Source organism: Cervus canadensis, chromosome 6 (assembly GCF_019320065.1).
Source record: "Cervus canadensis isolate Bull #8, Minnesota chromosome 6, ASM1932006v1, whole genome shotgun sequence".
Classification (NCBI taxonomy): domain Eukaryota; kingdom Metazoa; phylum Chordata; class Mammalia; order Artiodactyla; family Cervidae; genus Cervus; species Cervus canadensis.
In genome coordinates, this window is record NC_057391.1 from 75,719,530 (window position 1) to 75,747,009 (window position 27,480).

At 39.7% G+C, this 27,480-nt stretch overlaps 1 protein-coding gene across 3 annotated transcripts in view; it reads right to left on the bottom strand.

The window, feature by feature from the left end:
- The window catches only part of DCAF5 (DDB1 and CUL4 associated factor 5), a 91,481-nt gene that overhangs the window by 57,713 nt on the left and 6,288 nt on the right, over positions 1-27,480 (bottom strand). For 2 of the 3 annotated variants that reach the window (XM_043472381.1, XM_043472378.1), the window contains exons 2-5: positions 9,309-9,452; positions 7,539-7,575; positions 6,436-6,575; positions 4,514-4,643 (exon numbers count right to left, since the gene is read on the bottom strand). In XM_043472381.1, the coding sequence (XP_043328316.1) occupies positions 4,514-4,643; positions 6,436-6,575; positions 7,539-7,575; positions 9,309-9,420 (419 nt within the window). In that variant the 5' untranslated portion in view covers positions 9,421-9,452. The remainder of the gene's footprint in view (positions 1-4,513; positions 4,644-6,435; positions 6,576-7,538; positions 7,576-9,308; positions 9,453-27,480) is intronic. The other variant, XM_043472379.1, reaches the window with a different exon arrangement.

Here is a 27,480-nt window from a genome sequence, read left to right on the forward strand (position 1 = left end):
GAATGAAACTTCATCCAAACCTGCAATTATACTTCTATATGTGAAGTTTTTTGTTATCCAGTCATTATACTCAAGTTACCTACCCAGGGTCCACTCATTTGCACTAAAATCCCCAAAGCAAACCTTCAAATTCCAAAGATGACAGGGTCAGGGAAGTAATATAGATGAAAGGAAACAACCTGGGTTAAGACATGAAGGAGTGGTGGAACCTGTAACACTTCCTACAGGTTTTAAGAGGAACCCGTGCGTGATTCAGCTTCGGCTGTTGCCACATGAGAATAAAGGTCCAATGATTTCAGGTCTTTTGACTTTTTTAAGAGATATTAGAAATTTTTGATTTTTTTCTGTGTAATTTTCTAAACACTATTACATCATGTAGGTCAAATAAAACATCCCTGTGGGTTGAATATGGCCTATGGGCAACTAGTTTACAACTTCTGTTCTAAAACTTTACAAAGAAAAATTAATAGCATGTTCAGATTTCCAGGGTTAAGAGAGCAAAAAACTTGGAAAGTCGTGTGCAAACTGGGGCTGGGCCATAAGACAGTGAAAAGTGAGGCAGAAAGTCTAAAGGATTCAGACTTTAGAGTTGGATAGGTCTGTATTAGAAAAATTTGAGATGAATTTTGACAAAGTTTTATATCAAGGAAGCACAGATGAAAGAAAACTAGGATATACAGGGTCCCTAATTGATTTAAAGGGGGGAAGGAAATAATACACATATACACACGTTATTTCACCTCTCTGTATGTACCCTGACTTCTTTATCATTAAAATAGGAATATGAAATGTTGTGAAGTAATTAGCCTCCAACTAATAAAAAATTAAAAAATTAAAAAAAAATAAAAATAGGAATAACAGAATCGATTTAATAAGGCTGTCATAGGATTAAATAAGGAATTATTCATATAACTGTCATTATCCCCAGCAAGTCATGTTTAATATATGTTAGCTATTATTTATTATTATGAGGCACTGAGAGGTAAAGTAACATGCTCAAGATCCCATGGCCATTAAGGTATACTGCCTGGCTTTGTATCCAGGATGTACTTCAGATCCTACTCTCTAAACCATCAAGCTCTTCAGCCTCCACATTTAAAATCTGTAAAATAAGTAAGTCAGATCAGAAGATAACTGAAGTCCCTTCTAAAGCTGACACTTTATTCTAAATGCCAGACCTCTAACCAGCTTATTTCAGGGCAGCAGTGGGACAAACGTGAACCTGTCCACACTCTTATGGGCCACCTGCTGAAGTGGAAAGACACAGCTCAGGCTTGGGGTGAGGCAGGAAAACCATTCTAGCATGGAACTAACCCTATGGTAAGGTAGGAAGGAAAAGGTATTCGATGTGAGACCCCTTTATTGTTCCATGGAGATATATTTGTTTCTAGGAAGCAGTGGGCCACTCAATTAGGCCCAGAACACACAGATGTACCCAAGCTACTACAAGCTGAAAGTTACTGAGAAGTCAGCTAAGGAACCACAATAGGCTCTAAATCAAGAACCTTTAGAACGCTGAGCGACTCATCCCCTTGGAATTCAAGGGTCTCTGTGAGAACCTGGTAAAAGCTCTCCTCGTTCCTAGAAAAAAATGCCACATGTGCTCACTCAGATACACAAGCACACAGCTTTTTACCTGCAATTACAAGGGGTTCACAAATTCTCGAAAATCTCTCCCTAGACATTAAAGTACCCCTGAACTAGATCATCTCTCCTGTTTGAGGCTTGTCCTTCCAGGTGATTCAGAAGTGTCCCAAGATTTGGGGGCTGGGGTTTCTAGGCAGCTGTGTTAGGAGACAAATCATCCATTGCAACACAGCATAATTAATCCCGCATGGAAAAGACAAAGGGCTGTCTCTTTTTCCCCATACCAACTTGTACTGAGAAAGTTCAAACAGAAAAGATCCGCACTTTAATCCCCAAACACTAGAGGATGTGGAGAACAGGACCCCAAGAATATTTCATAGCTTTTCTCTGCCTCGTATCCATAAAATCACATAGAACCTTAGAAAAGACGAAAGAAACAGGTAAAAACATCCTAGTCTCTGCTGCATTGTGCTCTCCCTTTTACTCCAAGAAAGCAACCAGTCAAGAATGCCAATTAGCTTTACTAGATGACTTCTCCCACGTGGGCTTTGAAAACTACAGGTTACCAAAGAAACCACATAACCTTACGCATAAATGAAGTAGTCAAAACTAGAACATAGTACTTTCCCCCATAAGACTTGTAACAGTTTATGTGTTAATGAAGGACGATTAATGAAGGACTACGTGTTAATGAGATATACGTGGTCTTGTACAGTTGACAGGTTTATAAATCAGTGTAGCCTTTCTTGGTGATGGGAAAATTTGACAATTTTTATTTTAAAATGATGTAAAAACATCCATTCTTTGTTTGATGCAGCAATTACCTAGATATTTTGCAAAGGTAGGCCAAATATGTGTGACCGGGTCAGTGAAACATAGTTTATCCCGGCCCAATAGGAAACAAGAAGTCTGGTTGTTGGGTATATCACATGAATGGAATACCAAGTAGCCATCAACAGAATATGTTAGATCTGTTACGTGCTGATGTGAAAAAAGCTGCAAGACATATTATTAATCGAAAAAAAAAGCTGAAAACAAGGTATTATTATGTGGTCCTTTTAGTTTAAATTCTTCTAAGGATATGTATTCTTTATGCTAGTTATATGCATTAAACTTTGTTCTTGACAGATACCTAAGAAACTGTTCACTGTAGTTATTTTTGGAGAAAGTGACTAGAGACCAGCAAAGAGAAGAACTGTACTGACACAAAGCATTTAAAAAACACAAGCAACAAAGATCGGCTTGAGATAGGATCTTCTTTTTATCTTTTTCTTTACGTTTGTCTGGATACAGACCCTAAATTTAGTAAGTGTTACTATAAAAATATAGCAGAAATCTCACTTAGAATTTTTTTTTAAAGAGAAAGAAGCCATGTTTAGTGAAGGGATAAGTAGAAAGGGAAGGAGGGCCCAAATACAATGCACAGTAGGAAGCTGGTGGAGGAAACTCGGGAGAAGCATTAACATTCAACCGCCCTCTTCTCTCAAGACACTGCTGCCATCACGAGCTACTCAAGCTTTCCACTGGGGATGAATAGCTCAGGCCTCACTCCCGTTGCCAGCTATTCATTCTCAGTACAGGAGATAGCAGGCTGGGAGAAAGCTGGCATCGTTATTCCAAATTCTGCCTTTTGTGATATGGACAAGGCAGAACAGTTGCTCCTGAAGAGCGCAAAGTGGAGAGAATGCTAAAGCTAAACACAGGAGACTGTCTTCGTGGCAGAGGACAGGCCTCCCTAAGCACACGGTGCAAAGGCACCACAGGGGTCCTGCCACTACACGCATTCCCGTCACATGGAAAAGGAAGAGCCAGGTGCACATGCAACGGAGAGCAGGGGAAATCTCTGCTGCCTGACGGAGCCTCAGGGATCCCCGCTCAACACCAGGGATCCCCTTCTGGGATCCCACAGTTCCAACCTCATCAGACTGCCCCATGGAGAGAATTAGCTAGGACTGAAAAATCACCAAGGAAGATAATCCTCTGTACTTAATTGCCCCTTTCACCTGAGGCCCATGAAATAAACCATTACCTTGTTTACTCTGCATGATACTATTCTGCAATAGTACCTTAAAGTGGGAAGTTACTGCCATGTGGAATTTTCAGAAGAGCTAGCAATGCATGCGAATCTTTCATAAAGCAAGGTTTGGCTTTATGTGCCATAAAAGGTCATAGGTGCCATAAAAGGTCATCTCTCCCCCGTGGGATTTAAGAAACATGAAAGAGGTTCCTACTTGCCCCATCCACATATTTCTCTTAATGATGTCTGAAATTCCCCCATAAGTGATTTGAATCATCAGCTCAGAATTGTCCTAAGTGTACTCTTTAATAGTGCAAACACAAGGGGAACACATCCCCTAACACTGCAGTGGTAGCTCTTAACCTTTACTGTTGTAGTCACTGGTCCTTCTGAGAAACTGAAAGAAAAAAAAACAAAAACAAAAACTTCCTCCTCACAAAAAACACACTTAGTTGAATACACAATATAATTTCCATGCAATTTGGGAGTTCACAGTTCTCCTGAAGTTCATATCTCCTTCAGTCTGGGGTTAAAAATCCCCAGTTCAGTAGTAATGAGTTTAATAAATCACTATAATTCCCCTTCCATGCATCTGGGGAACTGTGGACCTAAAGATAGAAGGTAGTGCTAAAGCAAGGCTTTCCCATTGCAAAGTTTGCCTAGAACTGATCCTGTCTAGAGCCCAGATTACAATTTATGACTCCTTCTTAGCAAGGAGTGTGGATATCTCACACTGCCTGCCCCTTGGGAATAGAGTTCTCCTGGTTTCAAAGAAACCAGGATACGTTAGGAGATGTCCAACTGAGATCAACTGCCAACCAGGTTCCCACAACACGTGCTGGCTGATTATATTTCTTGAGAGTTGAGGCAGGGAAAAGCGTTAACACCTTCTGAATAAAAGGAGCTCACCTCTGAGGTTTTCGAATATCCCAGAGTCCCACTCCTTCCTTTGAATTGGCTGTGGCCAATAACCTGGGCTCCACAGGGTTAAACATGACACTGTGAAAGGCTGATGGATAGTTGGCCAGGCAGAAGGGCTCTGTGAAGAGAAAAATTCTGATCAGTCCACTTCAGGCACTTCTGGGCCAATGGCAGGTAGACAAGGAGGACTGTGAAGGCAAGGAGGAGCACAGCCTTTAACAACTACCCCCGGAGGCTGGAACCCAACGCAGTACATCATCCCACTAGCATGCTTACTGACAAAGTCCCCACGAGTCCTGGCACATACCCTCTGTACACAGAAAGTCTGAAAACAGCAACTTAAACACATATGCACAAAGTTTAAGCTATAATACTGAGAAATACACATAGCACCTATTTAGATCCTGTAACAAAACAAAAATGGTCATTGTAACCAGGAAGGTAAGCTGTTTCACAGTAAGTAAAACTGAATTCCTCATGAGCTAAAAAAAATTCACACTCAATTACTGGTAGGATTATTATACCTTAATCCAAATTTAATCAGCTTTAGAAATTAAGTTTTATAACTATATAGACTTAAAATAACAGTGCAGTTGTTCCTTCTGGTAATATTGCTCCCTAAATTGAAAAGAAAATGGCTTCAGTCTAGAATTTTAAGATTTCATTTCCAATGTTGGAATTCTTCAAAAAGAAAAAAAAGAGACATCTAATACTTGAACTTCTCTTGCATCCAGCCAGCTCCTATGTATATCAACTTCCCCTAGAAACCCTGCAGCCTCTTGCATATACTAGCTGGTTCCAGGTGAGGAAGGAACCACTCTGCTGCCTGGGAGGACTCAATCCTGTGGAAGCTGTTTAGAAGCGGTAGGCGGAAAGCACTCCTCAGTCTGTGATTCCGTACAGGATGCATCACAGGCCTCTGTGTGGGGAGAGGGCATAGGGAGCGCTCCATCGTCTCAGCCAGGAGGCAGTTCAGACAAAGGAGAATTCCATCCGGGAAGCAAACCATTCCATTCAATCACAGATGCTGCTGTGGCTACCTTATCTTCCTGACCCTGAGAATAAGCTTCTCCTACAGCCTGAACCTCAGCAGTGAGCACAGACCAACATATGAAATGCTCCGCATATAGAATAAAGACTCAGAGCCTGCCAGACGAGGCAGGCAGGATGGTAACTCGGGTACAAAGCTACGGTGCTGACACAGCTGCACCCAGAGTGGGGCTGTGGGCGGCACTGAGGCTGTGCTGGAGAAAAGGGCCTTTGAAGACAGAGTGACTGAAATCTCTCTGCAGGAAATGAGCTGAAAAGGTGAATTTCCTGAAGAACTTCAGAGAAAGTCAACAAGACAAATTCTTCATTTTACATTTCAGAGATGCAAAGAAAACATTCAGAAGAGGAACTCACCCAGACAATCCCCCTTAAACAGAGTGTATCTGCTATCATTTTAAGTTTCTATACACAGTTAAGGTGAGGGTCTGTGGTTCTTCCAGCAAAACAACAACCCTGGAACTAGGATGCAACAAAGCGCACAACACCCCCATTCTCTTAAATAACCCAGAACGTGTGCATTTCAGCACCGCGCACCCACGGCCCTTGTGGCTACCCTCCACAAACGAGGCTCCACACCTTCTGTTCCTTGGGGCCACTACACAACAAGATACTGTGGTGTTTACACTCGTGCAAAGGCCCGCGGGTCACAAGTGGCTGGAAGAGCACTGGCCAAGGAGCCTCACTGACTACTGGGGGGCAGCACAGGACCTCCAGAGACACACAGTTATGCCCCCGTGTGAGTTTCCTCTCCCTCTGCAGCACTTCCGCCCAGGTTCCTCAAGTCATAAACTGGATCCCTGATGAAGCTGACGTCAAACTCTTTGAAGCACAGTCCAACTACTTTGTGCACAGGGCCCTACCTCCATGGGGAGATTCCCGGATGTCCCAGATGAGAACCCGGCCATCATCGGAGGAGCTGGCAAAAATGTTGTCATTCACAGGGCTCACTGACAAGCCATACACCGCATCTTCATGAGCGAACACATCTAAGGTCTCACTGCTGAGAGACAGAGCAGAGAGAGGCACACAGGCATACACATTCACACAAAAATAGTGCAGAGTCCCAGCCCTCTAGTTCCTAAAATGAAGCTTTTCATTTCCAGGAGAAAATCAACCCAGCTAAACCCCAAGGATATTACATTTACTAAAAAGTAAAAAGTAGTATTCAACTTTCAGGTTAAAAGAAAAAGGTATTATTAAAGAGACAAGACCTCACAAGAAGATTGTTTTTTGCACTAACTGAGCGTATTTAAAAGTGACTCAAGGGAATTCCCTGGCAGTCCAGTGGTCAGGACTTGGGGCTTTCACACTGCCAGGGCCCAGGTTCAATCCCTGGTTGTGGAACTAAGATCCCCACTGTACTCCTCCCCACCACGTGCCCGCCAAAAAAAAGTGACTCGACATATGAGTTTCATGTTTTGACTTACTATAGAATGCATCTGCTTGTGTACAGACTTGGGGAGTGGTGCTGGATTTCCAAGAAGTGAGGGCAAACAATAAAGCAGCCCTGATGCCAGCAAGGGAAGAAGAGGAATTCCTGATGTCTGGCATGTGACAAAATACCTGGCCCCAAAGCCAGGCTGCCTCAGTTCAGATCCTAACATCACTTGACCTTAAGTTACCTAACATCTCCATGCCTCAGTTTCCTAATTGAGATCATAACAGCATTGCCTCATAAAATTACTGTGAGGGTTAAGTGTTTCCTTCCCTTCTAACCTCTTTAACCTCACCCTTTAAAATTTCACCAGGAAACTATAATTTTATATCAACTTTGTATATCTTTTTATAAATCAAAATTTAATTTGGGAAAACTATTACTGAAATCTTTTTTTTCAGCAAAAGACAGTTGATTTTATGCTATTTACTTCAAAAAAAGAAGAACTATTTTGGTCTAAAGAGATATCTGCCTTTCTTCATATGAAAAACAGAGTTAATCACTTTCACATATCAACAATCTATTTACCTTTCAACATCATGGAGGATAACTTGCTCATCATTTCCTGTAAGGGAAAAAGCAGACATTTGACAATTCCTGCAAAGTGGTCCCATTCATATTACAATTCAGTATGTTAAAGATTTCAGGGAAAACAAATGGACAAAGTCAGTGTTAATAAAAATTAAGAGTGCTAATTAGAAGAAAGTTTATAAAAATCATTAAGGATAGAATATACTTATAGAGAATTTTAAAAAACGTAATAGCAACTAAAAATAACAAAAAGCAATCTCCAAAATGCATTATCCAATGAATGATTAAAAAAACAAAAACAAAACAATGGCTCTTCAGGAAAAGAGTAAGTGATTATTGGCAAATCAATCAACTATTCCAAGCTAGTGTTGTTTGTTTTTTTTTTTTTTAAAAAACAAAACATTCATTTTATCCATGAGACCTGGAATAATATCTGTAACTTTTCCATGTCTCAGGAAAATAGGAATAGTTGTGTCTACTTCATAGTAATTGTGAAGATAAAAGTGTTAAAGCATTCAGATTAGAACTAGGCCCCCCCAACAAATATTTGCTACTATTCACATCTTCATCATCTTTTCAAAGAAAACTTGTATAACCAATGAGTAAGGAGATACTGGTAGCAGAAATCACAGAAGGACACTACAGTAGTCTAGGCCAAAAATGAGAACCTCAATCAGAGCAGTAGGTACAGCAACAGAACAGAAACTAAAGGATGAATATGAGGCTTTCAAAATATTAATAGCTGGTGACTTACAAGATGTAAAAATGACAGAAAGGCACGTTTGACACTGAATTTGAGATTTCTATTAGATTGAACCATGTTAAATTGTCATTTTTATAGATTGAAAATGCTTCAATGTCAGCAGTTCCTTAAAAGTTAAACCTAAAAATTTAGATAAATACTTGAATGGTGATAATAACTGAGAAAGGGAATCCATGAAACAAGAGGAAATATTTGTGCAGGTGAGAAGAACTAAAATCTTAGTTTTAGATCTGCTGCATTTAAACTACATTTGGAACACAAGGTAGATATCCAGTGGGGAAATCTGCAGTGCAGAAGAGAAAGTGTTAGTCGCTCAATCGTGCCTGACTCCTTGTGATCCCATGGATTGTAGCCTGCCAGGTTCCTCTGTCCATGGAACTCTCCAGCCAAGAATACTGGAGTGGGTTGCCAGTCCCTTCTCCAGGGCAACCAAGGAACGGAATGCAGGTCTCCTGCATTGCAGGAAGATTCTTTACCGTTTGAGCTACCATGCAAGCAGAAGAGAGGTTAGGCCTGGAAATGTAGTGGTCAGAGAGGAGTATGATTAATGGATGCCATCAAGAGGCTGGCTTGCCGGCAAGCCATTCCAGTTATACCCCAACATAACATGTTTTCATGGAGCCACTAATGGGTCATAATACCGACTGGAATCACAACCTTTAAAATCTTTAAAAACAAAATAGAATAGAAAAAGAAAAATCAGAGTGAGTCACACATAGTAAAATTAAGTACTCTTTCTAATATGTGTCTGTGTACCAGACTGCAATGTGAAGTTTTCTACCGAAAAAGATAGAAACAAGAGCAAAAGAGAGAAAGGACAGACAGACATTAGTCTGATATGTGTATCTAATCTGCTATCATACAGAGAAGACAAGCTATAGGAAACCAATATTTCCACAACTCAATAGGCTAAAGGAAAGAAAATTAGAAGTAATTTTAGCACTCCTTTATCTGAAATCCCAGCCACAGTCAATTTCCCAAGGGGAAATCACCCTTCTGCTCACCTCCAGAGAATACTTTGGTGTTCCCACTGTTGAAAGCCAGGCAAAAAATGTTGGAATGATGCTCTCCTTTCAGCTGTATGGGCTTAACTCTGGAGTGGATAGCTTGTTCCATGTGCCATAGTAGAACCCGGCGATCATCTCCTCCTTGAGAGGGGAGCAAGAATCTAGGGTTAGAACAGCTGGTGTTTCAAGGCTGACGTTTCATTTCGCCAGCCTGAATCCCATACCTTTCAAAACTGCATCTCCCCACCTCCGTGAGACTCTGATGAGGCACATAAACCCAGGACTCTACCCCATTAATCATCAGTGGACATGTGACCTCTAAGTCACTCACTTTTCCCCAGGAATTACATCTTGAACAGACACACAGAAATTCCTGAATTTCCAGAGACCCAGTCATTTACACATTTCTTCATCTGCTACCTAAAATTCTTCCACTAATGTTCCCCCACTTTTTTCTGGTCTAGCAGAACCTGAGTTGCTTTCTACTGCTTGCAATCAAAGAACGCTAAAGAAATTTCCCCAAAATTTAAAGCGTAATAGTTTCCAAAGCACTCTCTTTGATGAGATATCATTAACTATGGGACACCAGACAAAGGATAACTGAGGAATTGCCTGTCACAGCAGCAGGATCAAGACAGAACTTGGCTCTCATGAAGCTCAGTCCAGCTCTTTCCTCTGCACAACTCTCTACAGTCTGAGTAGAATGAGCAATATTCTACTGCATGGGCCAGCTCCTAGAGAATGAGAAGATACATGTTCTACATATTCTTTATTTTTGCAAATGCATTATACATGTCTGGAAGGATGAACAATGGACTGTTAAAAAGGGTTTACTACTTCCAGTGAGTAGGATTAAAAGAGAGGTAGAATACATGTTAGAAAGCTTTTACTTTTATAGATTTGGCACGGCTTGACTTTTTATAATAAGCCTATATTCAATTCCTAATAAAAATGTAACTTACAACAGGGCAGAAAAATAGTAAGTTCTATACTTCTGCCTCCTCTTCTCCATTCAATATAATAGCTACAAACTGTATCACAATCATACAAGAGTGTACCACTAGATGCAACCACTGAATCAATAAGTCTATAAGAACTAACACAGAAAGATGACCAAAGGTCTCTGTCAGGGGAAAAACACAAAGTGTAAAACAGTATGCATACCAACATCCTTTTGTGTAAAACAAATTTTTAAAAAGCTCCATGACAGCAGGAACCTTGTCAGCTTTGTTCACTGCAGAATTTCTAGCACCTAAGTGAATGCCCCAAAGAGTAGACACTGACTTAACATGCTTATGCTTGCACGTCTATGCTTGTATTTGCATATCTAGATGACTGTACAAGAAGTTGTTTTCAGTGGACACCACTTCTAGGCTAGAGCTGCTGGGAGACTTTTCATTGTGATAAAATATATATAACAGAAAATGCAGAATTTTAATCATTTATGAGTGTACAATTCAGTGTCATTAGGTATATTTGCAGTGTTGTGCAAACATCACCATTATCCATCTCCAGAACTTTTACATCATCTCAAACTAAAATTCTGCACCCAATAAACGATATCTCTTCCCAATGCTCAGTAACCATCATTTTACTTTCTACCTCTATGAATCTGATTACTCTAGGTACTCCCATATAAATGGAATCATATAATATCTGTCCCTTTGTGTCTGGCTTATTCACTTAGCATAACATCTTGAAGGTTCATCCATATGGTAGCACATATCAGAATTTCATTCTTTGTAAGGCTGAGTAATATTTCATTACACACATACCATAATTTTTTTTAAGTTCATTCATCCATCTATAGATATTTAGATTGTTTCCACCTTTTGGCTATTGTGCATAGCATTGCTAAGAGCATATGGATGTATAAATATTTGTTCAAGCCCCTACTTTCTGTTCTTTGGTTATATACTGTAGGTAAATCATTATGTTTTAATTATTACTTTATACCTTCCTTTACTACTTGACATTTTGCCATAAACATATTTCCTCTTTTAGTTAAAAAAAAAAAAAAAAGAGTAGAAAATATAGTAGCCAAATCAAACTTATTCTCCCTCCTCTAGAAAGAAGCTGCCTTCATTCCTTGAGTTCCTTTGTTTCTTGGGATTCTTCTTCCTTCCATTGTTGGTCAAAATCAAGTTGTGTCCTCTTCCAAAGTATTTCATTTGTCTACCAGAATGATCCCTTAACTAAGACCCACGATGTTCTTTGTTTATGATTTGCCTAATTCAACTAGGCTGGCCTGGGATGGTTATTTAAATTCCATATCTCTTATAAAGTCATGAAAATAAAGTTTGGGGTTTTGTTTGCTTTATTTTAATGAAAAATGGCATAAAGGGGTTTTCCTCCCTATTCATAGATTTGGACAAGCCATGGGCACTTTAGTTCTACATAGTTTCTACTCTTTCTGTTTTCCCCCACCACTTGAGGCCACAGGTCAGGGACTTGGCACTGTTTTTGCTACTTTGTATCTTAGAGAAATATTTTTCTGTGCCCACTTCTCTATCAAAAGTGCAAATTAAAAGATAAAGAGGCCCACATATTTCTTCCACATACTCATGTTTCTAATCTAATCTCTCTGATCAAATACATACCTCGGATCGTAATAGCTCTACTCTCATGGGTTTTATGAACTATAAAGTCGACTACAAGAGGAGTTAAGTAACTTGCCAAGGTAACAACAGTAAATAAAGTGGTTGGTTAAGTCACGATTCAAAGGGCTTCCCTGGTGGTTCAGCTGGTAAAGAATCCACCTGCAATGCCGGAGACCTGGGTTCGATCCCTGGGTTGGGAAGATCCCCTGGAGAAGGGAACAGCTACCCACTCCAGTACTCTGGCCTGGAGAATTCCATGAACTGTACAGTCCACGGGGTCACAAGGAATCAGACAGGACTGAGCGACTTTCACTTTCACTTTCAAGATTCAAAAGGAAATAGTTAAAAGACTCCATAGTCCTCATTTTCTTAACCACTATTCTAGCTTGTTTGCATTACAAAACGAAAAACAAACCATAACCAACAAAGCAAATTCAGTTGATGGACAACTGAAGGGATTCTCTGCCTTGGTAGCACAACTCAAAACCCAGTAGGTAAGAATAAAACAAAGGACCACAGGAATAAAAACAGAAATCAACTTAACTGGAGTTGAACAGAGGGAGCAGAGACAGGGACCAAGAAGGGACTGCCTGAAATGATAAAGATTCTAGTAGCAACACACGAAACTGATCATGGCTTATTTTGAAGAATACACGAGAATTTTTACAAATCAATTTTGAAAACCAGTAGGAAAAGAGGCAAACATGACAACTCACAGAAAAGGAAAATCAAATGGCAAACAGATATTATAGAGGATCTCAACCTCTATAGTAATGAGAGAAATATAAGTTATAGATCTCTTCTTTCAAAATGGCACAAAGAAACGTACAAGAATGTCCACTGCCTCACTGTTCATAATAGCAAAGAAAAAAGTAGATAACATAAATATCCATCGATATATAAACAATAAAAACAATTAGGATGAAAATACAAATGAAATCTAAGCTCAGTGGAACCACTACACAGCATTTAAAATGAGCTAGGTACATGTACCAAAGTGAATAAACTTTGAAAACCTAATTTTAATAAAAACAGGTTTCAGAAGGATATGTAAAGGAAAACATTAAGTATATATAAATATGCAAAACGCTACCATATTATTTAAGAATAAACACAAACAGTAAAAGGGGACCTCAAATGTATGTGTAAAATTTTCTTTTTTAAAAAACTAAGATTAGAAGCAAATTTACCAACGAACCAACACACTGTCAAATTCATTATCTCTCTTCCTATTTAAATATTGCATGACACTATTATATCTTTTAGGTATAGTAATGGTATTGTGGTCATGTTAAAAAAGAAAAAATACTTCTTATCAGTTAAGGATGCATTCTCTAATGGGGTTAAGTGGTGAATGTCTGGAAGTTCCTTTAAAATATTCCAGAAAAAAATGGAGGTGAATAGGTGATAAAATGTTAATTGTTATAGATGGATATACTACATTTTTGTATATGCTTGCACATTATCAAAAAATTTAAAATATATATAAAGGTGTTTTTTTTTGATGTGGACAATTTTTAAAGTCTTTATTGAATTTGTTACAATATTGTATCCTTTTTTATGCTTTGGTCAGGGGGCATGTGGGATCTTAGCTCCCCAATCAGGGATCAAACTTCATCCCCTGTATTGAAAGGTGAAGACTTAATCACTGGACCACCAGGGACGTCCCCATATATATATATATATATATATATATATATATATATATTAATGTTAGTGATAGAAAGAGAAAATAAAACTCTCCAGGATGTGCTGAGATATCCATAGAAAAGAAATATAACTGAGGGCACCTCTGTGTTTCACTAAGATATGAATACGCAGGATGCTTGGGGCTGGTGCACTGGGATGACCCAGAGGGATGGGATGGGGAGAGAGTTGGGAGGGGGGTTCAGGATGGGGAACACATGTACACCCATGGCAGATTCAAGTCAATGTATGGCAAAACCAATACAATGTTGTAAAGTAAAATAAATAAATAATTAAAAAAAAAAAAAGATATGAACAGGCAGCACAACTTCTCTCTGCCGGCAGCACCACCTCTTTTGAACTGCAGTAGCATTAAAAAAAAACAAAGTTCAATAAAAAAGGAAATAATATCTACACCTATGCACTCAAAGTCATAACCATTCTCAACGAAAGAACCTTCCCCTATCACCCAGATTTATCGTTAATGCTCATTTTGGATTTAATTTTACAAAATAAATACTCGGTGATTTAACATGAATGGTTATTTGTAGAGTGCCTTGGGATCATTTAAAATGATGTGTCCTTAATACCTAAAATGATAATGGCAGCCCAAGTCCACAGGAGATTGGAATCACTGAGGCAGAAACTATCATTATGACAGGCCTGCTTCCTCTGCTTGCCCTCAAGGTCAGTGTCAGAAGATGCAAGGTGCACATTCTCCCCCACCCGGCCCCATTTCCTTAGGCAAGGTATTAAGAGCCCTGTACAAAGATAACACTTTTCAACCATGTGTTGGCAAAAAACACAAAGGATACAAACTGAACCATCATCTGAAATTGTTGGGCTGCTTTTTAGCCAGTAGAGGGAGCAGAACGGCTGTGCCCAAATTTCTGACCCCAAAAAGCTAAGGAGAGCTGATGAACCGAGGATGCGTCAGTTTAGAGCACGAAAACAGCTCTACGGTCTCCACATTTCTGTCTCTGTGAGTCATCTGGCCAGTTCAAAAAAGGCAGAGATTGATTGTCCCACCTATGTACCTTTACACAGGTTATGTAACCTCTCTAAATTATATCCTCTAATCTGCAAAACTGAGAAAATAACTCTACCTATTGTCTACAGTGTTACTGGACTTCCCTGGTGGTTCAGATGGTAAAGAATCTGCCTGCAATGTGCTTGATCCCTGGGTCGGGAAGATCCTCTGGAGAAGGGAATGGCAACCCATTCCAGTATTCTTGCTGGCAAATCCCATGGACAGAGGAGCCTGGCGGGCTACAGTCCATGGGATTGCAAAGAGTTGGACATGACTGAGGGACAAACACACGTTAGGAATAATCTGCATGAAGGGCTTGGCCCACTGCCTGATAAATAATACAGGTAGATAAATGTTAGCTAATATGTTAGCTAATTATTATGCTATTTGAACTAAAACAATAGCTAACATCAGTTAAACTTACTCTGGGTGAGGGACTATCCTAAGGGTTTTACATGTAGTGAATCTTCTAATCCTCTTAGTAACCCTATGAATCAGGTATTATCCTTATTATCCAGATGAAACTACAGAAAAACTAAGTAACCTGAAGGTACAAAGCAACCAAAATTGTGAGCTGGGATCTGAATCCAAGTAACCTGTCTCCAGAGATGGTGCTCCTTACCACTTACAACAGTGCAGCCTCTTAGTATACAGGGGCCAGTCAGCAAAGCAAATGAGAAAAACTTGCCAGATTAAATAGCAGAGGAGAGATTACACAACCTTGTTTAAAAGAAAGCCACTACTCAGCCAGAGGAGTACAGGCTTAAGTCAGCCATATCTCCCAATGTTTTCAGAGAAGACAGCACCTTGATTTTTGCAGGCTGAGTGCAGGCTTCAGTGCAGGCTGCATGCAATTAGACCATGGAGAAGTTAAAACTGGGTGATTTGTCCAAGGTCACAAAACTAGGGTCTAATGACAGTTCCTAAATTAGAGAACTCTTCCAACAATGCAAGAGAAGACTCTACACATGGACATCACCAGATGGTCAATACCGAAATCAGACTGATTATATTCTTTGCAGCCAAAGATGGAGAAACTCTACACACTCAGCAAAAACAAGACAGGGAGCTGACTGTGGCTCAGATCATGAACTCCTTGTTGCCAAATTCAGACTTAAATTGAAGAAAGTAGGGAAAATCACTAGACCATTCAGGTATGACCTAAATCGAATCCCTTAAGATTATACAGTGGAAGTGACAAATAGATTCAAGGGATTATATCTGATAGACAGAGTGCCTGAAGAACTATGGACGGAGGTTCATGACACTGTACAGGAGACAGGGATCAAGACTATCCCCAAGAAAAAGAAGGCAAACTGGCTGTCTGAGGAGCCGTTACAAATAGCTGTGAAAAGAAGACAAGCAAAAAGCAAAGGAGAAAAGGAAAGATATACTCATTTGAATGCGGAGTTCCAAAGAATAGCAAGGAGAGGTAAGAAAGTCTTCCTCAGTGATCAGCGCAAAGAAGTAGAGGAAAACAACAGAATGGGAAAGACTAGAGATCTCTTCCAGAAGATTAGAGATACCAAGGGAACATTTCATGCAAAGATGGGCACAACAAAGGACAGAAATTGTATGAACCTAACAGAAGCAGAAGTTATTAAGAAGAGGTGGCAAGAATACACAAAAGAACTATACAAAAAAGATTTTCACGACCCAGATGATCATGATGGTGTGATCACTCACCTAGAGCCAGACATCCTGTAATTCGAAGTCAAGTAGGCCTTAGGAAGCATCACTACAAACAAAGCTAGTGGAGGTGATGGAATTCCAGTTGAGCTATTTCAAATCCTAAAAGATGATGCTGTGAAAGTGCTGCCCTCAACATGCCAGCAAATTTGGAAAACTCAGCAGTGACCACAGGACTGGAAAAGGTCAGTTTTCATTCCCATCCCAAAGAAAGTCAATGCCAAAGAATGCTCAAACTACAGCACAATTGCACTCATCTCACACACTAGTAAAGTAATGCTCAAAATTCTCCAAGCCAGACTAACAGTACGTGAACCGTGAACTTCCAGATGTTCAAGCTGGATGTAGAAAAGGCAGAGGAACCAGAGATCAAATTGCCAACATCCGTTGGATTATCAAAAAAGCAAGAGAGTTCCAGAAAAACATCTATTTCTGCTTTATTGACTATGCCAAAGCCTCTGACTGTGTGGATCACAACCAAGTGTGGAAAATTCTTACAGAGATGGGACTGTCAGACCACCTGACCTGCCTCTTGAGAAATCTGTATGCAGGTCAGGAAGCAGCAGTTAGAACTGGACATGTAACAACAAGCTGGTTCCAAATCGGGAAAGGAGTAAGTCAAGGCTATATACTGTCACCCTGCTTATTTAACTTATATGCAGAGTACATCATGAGCAACGCTGGGCTGCGTGAAGCACAAGCTGGAATCAAGATTGCCGGGAGAAATATCAATAACCTCAGATAAGCAAATGACAACACCCTTATGGCAGAAAGCGAAGAACTAAAGAGTCTCTTGATGAAAGGGAAAGAGGAGAGTGAAAAAGTTGGCTTAAAACTCAACATTAAGAAAACTAAGATTATGGCATCTGATCCCATCATTTCATGGCAAATAGATGGGGAAACAGTGGACACAGTGGCAGACTTTATTTTTTGGGCTCCAAAATCACTGCAGATGGTGACTGCAGCCATGAAATTAAAAGACGCCTACTCCTTGGAAGGAAAGTTATGACCAACCTAGATAGCATATTAAAAAGCAGAGATATTACTTTGCCAACAAAGCCCGTCTAGTCAAAGCTATGGTTTTTCCAATAGTCATGTATGGATGTGAGAGTTGGACTGTAAAGAAAGCTGAGCGCTGAAAAACTGATGCTTTTGAACTGTGGTGCTGGAGAAGACTCTTGAGAGTCCCTTGGACTGCAAGCAGATCCAACCAGTCCATCCTAAAGGAGATCAGTCTTGAATATTCATTGGAAGGACTAATGTTGAAGCTGAAACTCCAATACTCTGGCCACCAGATGTGAAGAACTGACTCACTGGATCAATGGAAAAGACCCTGATGCTGGGGAAGATTGAAAGTTGGAGGAGAAGGGGACAACAGACGATGAGATGGTTGGATGGCATCACCGACTCAATGGACATGAGTTTGAGTAAACTCCGGGAGTTTACTCAGGGTTTACTCAGTTTACAGGGAGGCACAGCATGCTGTAGTCCATGGGGTTGCAGAGTCAGACATGACTGAGCGACTGAACTAAACTGAAATTAGGGAGAAAAAAAAATCAAATGGCAAGTGCAGGCAGGGGTGGAGAGAGAAGGTGGTATCACATGAATTTTGCTGTTCACTATAAATAAGTAGCCACAGGAGAAATACTTCTGCTATTACTCTGCTCTTATCTAGTATCTTTATCCTGAAAACTATTCCACTCATCTGCTGATTATCTCATTTTCCCACATATCCAATTAAGTAAGTAAGGCAGAAATATTATCCCCATTTTAAGCATGTGAAGAGTAAGGCACTGGTTTGCCTCAATGAAGGAAGCCTTGACTCCTAGTTTGAAACACTTTACACTAAAGGAGAAGCAGAAATTAAAGTGGCAGCAACAACTAAAGAGACAACTAGAACACTGGGAAATAAAATGGTTTCTCTAAAGTCAGATGACTAACAGCAGTGGAGTTTAATAGAATTAGGATCTTTAAATCCTAAGCCAGCACACCAATCCCTAGAAAATGTCTCTACTTCCTAAACAGAAATAGAGGGAAAAAATCCATATCAGAATCACAGAATAGAGTCCGAAGACACCCAACAGATCATCTTCTCCAATATCCCCATTCTGCCAAGGAAGAAACTAAGGCACAAAGAGGTAAACTCACCTGTCCAAAAAAACACACCACCAGTTAGAGGCAAAGTGGGATTCAAATCCAAGATGTCTGAGTCCAAAGCCCCTGTTTCTCCTAAAGTATAGTAAGCAGAGGCCACTGGATGATTTCAGACAGTAGAGAAATGACTTTAACAATAATGTATTTTAACATGTGTTAGGTGGGCTGCCGTCTCTGGGGTCGCACAGAGTCGGACACGACTGGAGCGACATAGCAGCAGCAGCAGGGAGAAAAAACCTAGCATATTAAACCTGTGATTTCATGGACATTATAATAATATAAAATTTCCTTTCAAATACTGTTTTAAGGCATCAATTGAGAAAAAATGTTAAATAGCAAGGTGATATATGAAAAAAAAAATTAAGAAAAAAACATAAAACAGCAGGGGTGGCCTAATTTCAATTTTATTTTTTTAAATATGCACATATAAAGACTAAATAAAGCATGTCCCATATGTCCAAAATGGTCATCCTGAGTAGGTGTGATACTTCTTTCTTTAAATATCTATTTCCCAAATTTCCCATATAATACATGACATTTTAAAAACATGAAGTCTGTCTTATAAGTGCCATAATCTGATAAACTGTATGATTCAACAGGAAATTCTCAATAGTAAAGTATGGAAGTGGTGAAATGTCAAAGGACAAAAGCTCCTCAAGCAGAGCTGTTAAGTGCTCAGTCACTCAGCTGTGTCTGATTGTTTGTGACCCCATGAACTGCAGCCCACCAGTGGAATTTTCCAAGCAAGAATACAGGAGTGGGTTGCCATTTTCCTACCCAGGGCTCTTCCCTACCCAAGGATGGAACCTGGGTATCCTGTGTCTCCTGCATTGGCAGGAGGATTCTTTACCACTATAGCCACCTGGGAAGCCCCAAATAGAGCTAGGGCAACACTAAAAACAGATTCTCAGGGCCTCAACAACAGTAAGAATTTACAGGGAATTTATGAGAGTGGACAGTGCATTCATTTTGAGGTATTCCCAGACCACAGACTGTCTTCATGTCCTGTCTCATTTCTGCCATAGAGAACTAACCTGGACAACATGCTTTCCCGATTCAAGCATAGATGCTCCTCATTCATTCTGGGAAGTTTCTTATTTTTACATTTTTCTTTAAGTAAGAAAACTGCCTGCCTAACTTTTGCAGAATTCCTTGCATAACCAACAGTAACAACATAATAAAGCTTTCTTTTACCCTTCATAGGCAATTTCTAACAATTAAACCAATGTAGGCACCAATGCTTAGTCCCTCCAGGAAGGTAAACAGAGAGGTCAACTCTGAGACTAAATCAAGTTGACGGTGATTGCCCAAACATGCCAATTTCAGTTGTTTCTTGCCAGTATGTCTAAGGCAAAACATGCTGCAGCCACCTATGGCAGGAAGCCATAAAATATTAGTACTAGGCCATCAAACATAGTTAAGAAATCTACAAAAAAAAAAAAACAAAAAACAAACCCAAAACAATCCTCAGAGACTCCAATTAGTCACTTGGCTTTAAGGAGTAATGCCAAATATACAAACAGGATTTAGATACAAGACTAATGGAAATTTAGAATGAGGAAAGTTGTATAACAAGATTTTGACAGGTATCTGGATTTGCAAAAAATTCCTCCTTCTGAGTAATGTTCTTGGAAGACTTAAAATAAGGAAATATAGGCAGGCTAAGAATTAAAACTGAAGAGTCAACCAGATTGACAGTCTGCCTCCACCCTGGAAAATCTCTACTACTCATCTGCAAAATAATGAGGCATCACCAACTTAATCAAAACAATCCTTTTCAGAGACAATAAAACTTCAGATAAAATGTACTGGTGGAGTAAGCCACTTTGAGGAAGTCCTTTATAGATGCAGAATCTCATATTTTCCCTACTGAGGGACCACGTCAGAAGACCTAGATTTTAATCTTGCTTGTACTGCTTACTAGTTGTGAGCTACTGGGCTAATCATTTTACCTCTTTACTCCTTCATGCTCTTACATGTAAAATTAAAGGGGTTCGGTTAGATGATCATTAGTTCTTTTCAGCAACTGCATGATTCCACAGGGGCAGAACATCAGCAGCCTAAGATCACAAGATGGGTGAAATCAGGCCTTTAACCCAGGTCTCTTAAACTTCTTCAATGATGACATTACACGGCATCAAAGACACTAGACAGCCAACTGCCCACATACCTGAAAAATTACAATACCTGAAAACTCTTCACAGGGCCAACCTATACACTTGAAAGAGTAAACTTTTATTCCAAATGTCAGTCAGTCAGTCAGTTCAGTCGTTCAGTCATGTCCAACTCTTTGCGACCCCATGAATTGCAGCAAGCCAGGCCTCAACAACCTAAGAATTAGTTTTCAGTTCAGTTCAGTCACTCAATCGTGTCCGACTCTTTACAACCCCATGAATCGCAGCACACCAGGCCTCCCTGTCCATCACCAACTCCCGGAGTTTACTCAAACTCATGCCCATCGAGTCAGTGATGCCATCCAGCCATCTCAGCCTCTGTTGTCCCTTTCTCCTCCTGCCCCCAATCCCTCCCAGCATCAGGGTCTTTTCCAATAAGTTAACTCTTCGCATGAGGTGGCCAAAGGACTGGAGTTTCAGCTTCAGCATCAGTACTTCCAATCAACACCCAGGACTGATCTCCTTTAGGATGGACTGGTTGGATATCCTTACAGCCCAAGGGACTCTCAAGAGTCTTCTCCAACACCACAGTTCAAAAGCATCAATTCTTCGGCGCTCAGCTTTTTTCACAGTCCAACTCTCACATCCATACATGACCACTGGAAAAACCACAGCCTTGACTAGATGGACCTTTGTTGGCAAAGTAATTACCTGGAGTTTGATAGATCATCCACAAAGCTAAGCCTTTGGCATGGTTTTAAAATCTATGTCACATCACTTTGGGTTAAAAACACCTCAGGAAAAAAATCCCAACTCAGTGGAGAATCATTCATCAAAATGCCTTTCCTCAAAATCAACTCTGCAAAAAAACCAACCCACAGGAAGAGTTTTTTAGAAAAGAAAGGAAGGGGACTTCCCTGGTTGTCCAGAGGTTAAGAATCCACTTTCCAATGCAGGGGACACAGGTTCGATCTCTGGTGGTGGAACTAAGATCCCGCAGGCTGCAGGGCAACTAAGCTTGAGCACCACAACTAAAGAGAAGCCCGCACACTGCAAATCCTAAGCCCGTGTGCTCTGGAGCCTGCAAGCCACAAACAGGGAAGCCTGCAGCACTGCAGTGAAGACCCAGCACAGCCAAATATTAAAGAACAAAAAAAGAAAAGAAAAAAGAATGTACAAGTGAATAGCAGGACAAGAACTATAAGAGGAAGTATATGGAAAGGAGGAGGTAACTTAGCCTCTAGATCTAGCATTTTCTTAATGGCTTTAGCCTGTTTTTGGAGGGGGAAGGGGGGTGGTTTCTAGGACAAGGAGAAAAATGACTACCCAACCTCTTTGCCTCTCAAACTTATACCTTCAAAGTGGCAGCTGAAAGATCTGACATGGGGAGAATGGAGGCTTGGAGGCTTTTCCAGCAGAGGCATTCAACAGTGAATAGGAGGAGTGAAGAGACTAAGGCTTTGGTTCTACCAGAGTGCCAGACAGCTCTTATGGTCATGAGTAGGTGGCCATATGACTTATCATCCAAACCAGGACCTTTTTAGGAATGAAAGAGCACTAATAATTGTATTACGTCTATGGGGAAACTGGGTCCCAAGTAAATCAGTTATATGGTCATCTGAGGTTTTAAGGGCCCCCAGCAAAGGCAGGGGTGCTTCCCCGGTGGCTCAGTGGTAAAGAATTCACCTGCAATGCAAGAGATGCGAGTTCAATCTCTGGGTCAGGAAGATCCCCTGGAGGAGGAAATGGCAACCCACTCCTGTAATCTTGCCTGGAAAATCCCATGAACAGAGGAGCCTGGCGGGCTACAGTCCATGAAGTTGCAAAACAGTCAGTCATGACTTAGCAACTAAACAACAACAAAGCAAAGGCAGGGGATCTACAGAGTTAGCTGATCGACCATATAACGAAATCTTACCTCACCTTATCAACCACAGGAGCCCCAGCAGAGGCAACAGGGAAGATGGAAATCAGCCTTTCAGCTAATATCATCTCTGCTCCTTGGGTACAATATAAACTTGTCAGCTACCTCTGGTGCCATTTTCTCATTGATTCCTACATGTCCTGGCCCTCTGGAATAAACTCCTTTAAGATTGGTCCTAACAGGAAAACAGTACTCAAAGCACACAGACCTGATCTCCAATGCATATCAACTCTGCATCCCAAGAGGTACATGACAGAATCTCGGGTATCTAACACTGCAAAGTGCAAGGAGTGAGCAAGGTGACAAAGGAAGCATGAACATGAAGGCATGGGAAGAACAGGTATCTAAAGTGACAAACTGCTGTTGTCAATTCTTCCCCTTAATCCCTGACCTATAAAAACTGACGTAAGGGCAAGTGGAATCCAAGATCAGAACCTGAACAGTAACCCTCCTTTTTCACCCAATCAGTGAGTAACTCTGGAAGGAACCAAAACACCTTCTTTTCCACAGAAACAGAGTGAAGCTGCTGGTGACAGAAGTAAACCTAACCTGCAAGAACACCATACTCGTTAGTGTTAACAGTGCTTCCAAATGACTTATAGTCATTTGGGCACTCTGGGCAGATCTCCCAAGTTTCATTGCTTAAACCTTCTTCCAAAAAGCAATTTATTCTGAAGCACATTATTTATCTCTGCCCCAGGCATAGATATTTTCTCCCCATGTATAATTATAAGGAAATACACTTATTTCTGTTGGCTGGAATTCAGCCAAACATACTCAAGCAGCATACTTTCAGCAGAAATCAAACTCAAATCACAGGCTCAGTAAATACATATATATTGTTTGTACTTCTAGTGAGGTAAATGGGGAATAGGAACTAACTTGGTAACCAGAGTATGTATACCCACTCCTATTCAGACTAAAGCAGGTGAGTTTAACCCAGTATGAAGTTAGTCACATGGTTTATAGAAGCAAGCATGAAACATGCAGTGTTAGGAAAGAAGACTTTAGAAAACTGCCAAAATCAAAATCCATGTAAAGTTAAGTTTTAGTCCTGAGAGAGATCTTGAGAGGTGAGAACTGAAGCTGTGACCAGAACTGTGCCTATTATTGGCTCCAAGCCCATGATCCATCCCCTCAACCCCAACCCCTTCCTGTTTTCACATAAAGGGGGAAAAAACCATTCAGCAAACCAGAGTGATAGCATAGGGAGATGAGAATATAGGGGAAAGGTCAAATCCTTTTAAAATGTATATAACATTCTAAAAATTTCAGAGCAGTTAGCAGCATGTCTCAGAACTCATGCAGACCCAGGCGGGAAATCCAGCTTCACCACAAACTACAGGTCTCACAAGTTACTTAACTTCTCTAAGCTTCAGTTTATTGTCAAACAATATTTTCCTCCTTCTTGTTTTTGACACCACTGCAGTGGGATCTTAGTTCTCCATCCAGGGATGGAACCTGCACCTCTGAGGTCAAAGTGCAGTCTTACACTGGACTACCAGATAAGTCACTGTTGAACATTTATTTTTATAAACAGTAATATCTCGAACGCCAGATGAACCATTCCTACTTAATGTGGTAGACGCTGGAGAGCACTGTAGATTTTTGAGAGATCACCAGGGGATATAAGATAATGAGTTAAATTTTAGGGAGCTTATACTATGTTGGCAGTGGTGAGTAACAAGTATTAAAGCTGAAAAGAATAAAAATTTGGGAAGCAGCTATTGGAATCAAATTCTCTACAAAGATTAAGGTAATATATAAGGTAGTAAAAAAAAATCTTATTTCATTCCTAGAATTCTATTTCATTTTTTTTTAACAAGAGACAATGAATTCCAGTATCTATTTTCCTACTAATGCCCTGAGTGACTGAGTGAGTGTTAGTCGCTCAGTCACTCTGACTCTGTAGGAAGGATCATGTGGACTGTAGCCCACCAGGCTCTTCTGACCATGGAATTCTCCAGGCAAGAATACTGTATTGGGTAGCCATTCCCTTCTCCAGGGCATCTTCTCGATAACCCGGGCCTCTCACATTGCAGGCAAACTCTTTACCATCTGAGCCCCCAGGGCAGCCCACTAATGCCCTACCTGTTCTCATTACAGATCCTCAGCAGTCATTTATCAGTGTCCTTTCTTGATTCTTTAGTGCTTAGTTATGACAATTAATAAAAAACCTTCAAATCCCCCATCTTTCTAGATCATAAGTAACACTGGCTATTCTGTAAGTGGCAAATAAGACATACAAAGTGCTTAGCAGAGGGCGTGGCAAACGTGTGTGCATTTTCACACACTATCTAAATAAATGTTTTAAAAAGTATCTCAGAGCTATTATTGAGATTAAGGAGGCAGACATAGTGTGTTCTCAGTAAATATTTTAAATGAATAAACATAACATACCTATTTGAAGCAAGTTATTTACATCAAAACATAGCAATACAATTTATCATCTAAGAGGAGCAACTAGAGTTGGACATGTGCTCAGAAATTGCTAACATTCAGCTTTCAGTTCTTTCGAAGAGCTCCAGAAAAGGTCGCCTGCCTGATAAAAAGGGGCAAAAAATTATTATAAGGTAACCTATAAGCAGCTCTTGCCTAGGAGCAATGAGCCCTACTTAGTCCTCACTGCCAAAGACTAACCAAGCACTCTGGGCAAGTCACCTTTCTACTTCTCCACTCCCTCTTCCATAAAATGAAGATCTTTCCATCCCTCTGATTCCATAAGAAAGAAGGACGAAACCAATAGGTTTTCTAAAGTAGTATTTCCCAGTCAGTCAAGATCAGTCAAGTTTTGATTTTTGCCATAGCTACATAACACAGCCACTATCATTTTTCTTTAAAAGAACTTTTAAAACTTTAGCCTCACCTTAAGCAATAAATCCATGAAAGCTATTTTATACAGGTTAGTTAACTTTTCTAACCTGTATAAAATAAATGTACTAACTATTAAAATGTAAATAGTCATTCAAAGATCCCTTAAAGTCACTTTGGCAAATAGTAACCCAACTATTATAGGTTACTTATAACTTAAAAAGCAAAAAATTTAAAGAACACAAATTAAGTAAAAAATAAATGTAATTTCGTGTTTCCACAATAATCTAAGCATTAATCTTAACAAATCAATATTCAGTTCTTAAACTATAAGAGATAATACTTTTAATATAATGTGGGTCACCAAGAATTGAAAATAGAATTGATTCCTTCTTAACCTACATAATCTTCATTTGAATTAGGATTTTGGTTCCTTTAACCTTAAAAGGCTTTAATTTCACCCTTGAGTATTTAAATTCAGACTAAAACAATAAGAAAAGCAATTACTTCTTTCTTGAAACCATGAAAAAGAAAACAAAAAGATCAAAATTAAACACTGTTTATAAGCAATGAAAGTGCTCTTCACCTTGCTCAATTCATGAGAAAACAAATGAACACACTTAACTCAGAATTCAGAAAGCAGCACTCCTGGGTCTCAAGTTTTACTGGTCAATAAAGTGTCCTTGATCTAAATGATTCCAACTACTTCACATCCAAATCTATCAGTAATCAAATGAATGAGCACACACTTGTACCTGGCTGACACCTCTCTTCAATGTGTGGCCAGGATACACAACTGAGGGCCACGGCTCTTCAGAACTCTTAGGGATCAAGAAATGTACTAAGTTCATTGATGATCTTCTGAACAATAATGAACATAAAGAATTTTTTGATGTACTTATAATGTCTAATGAAATTGGTGGCCATCAGTTAAAACTCACCAGGTTATTTTAAAGCAAAAGTGACAAACCCAGGCATAATTTTAAATTTGCCAGTCTTTGATAGATAGCAATTAGTTGACTGAAAAATGAGTAGGAAAAATAATGTGTATCTATAAATATCTGTGATACCATATCCTTGTGACATGATCTCTAAAATTTATCATAGCAGTGTTCTTAAAGGCCATTTCTATGAGCCATCTTTTTTTCCCATTCAGGCTAACAGACAAGGGGATTTTTGCTATATTAAACACTAAAAACCAGAAAAAATCAAATATCTATTAAAGTATCATAAAGCAGAAGAGAAAAATTTTAAAGGGCCACACTCTGTTACAACTGAGAAATAAAGGTTCCGCAAATGCGAGCTTAAGAGTATGATTTACACCTGATTCACCATCTCTGTGCTTCCCATAGCTCCTGTCTGATAAACAGCATGTGCTCAAAAACTATTTGTGGAACCAACAGACCAAAGAATAAAATTTAACACCTTCACAGCAATGAATTATCAGTAAACAGAAAAGCCCAGAAGAAAATCCAAGAATTCTCCTAATCACCATGTCAAAATGTATGTAACGACAAAAGCTTAGTCAGAAATCTGGCCATATTTCTCCTAATAAACTAACCACTGGACCAAGCTATTCATTCTAATTAAACATGTGAGAAGTTTTAATAAAGTCCGAATTCATTTAACTGGCTAAAGCCAAACACTTTGCCTGTACGTAATATGTTCTTACACGAGTTAATTTACAGAAAACTGATTCTATAAAATGAAATATAGGGACTTCCTTGGTAGTCCAGTGGTTAAGATGGCACATTTCCTCTGCAGGGGCTGTGGGTTTAATCCCTGGTCAGGGAAGATCTAAGATCCCTCATACCTCAAGGTACAGACAAAAAAATTAATTAATTTAAAAATAAATAAATAAAGCTTAATTACATAAACTTAGTAGCCCAGCCTAACCGCCCCCCTCCCCTAGAAGAAATACAACCAGTGATTGGGCAACAGGAAATGATCATCAGTTAAATAGGTTCCAATTAAGCATGTAGTTATTATCACAGCTATTATTTGATGCTTAAAATTATGCTGTGACAATAGTATTGGGGTTAAGCTTATTCATAAAGCGTTTCTAATAGTTCCCCTCACTGAGATCATTCTTAATTTTTCACACTGTTCTGTGCCATTTGCAATAAATGTTAGATGTTGAGGTGTCCCTCTCTTAAAAGCT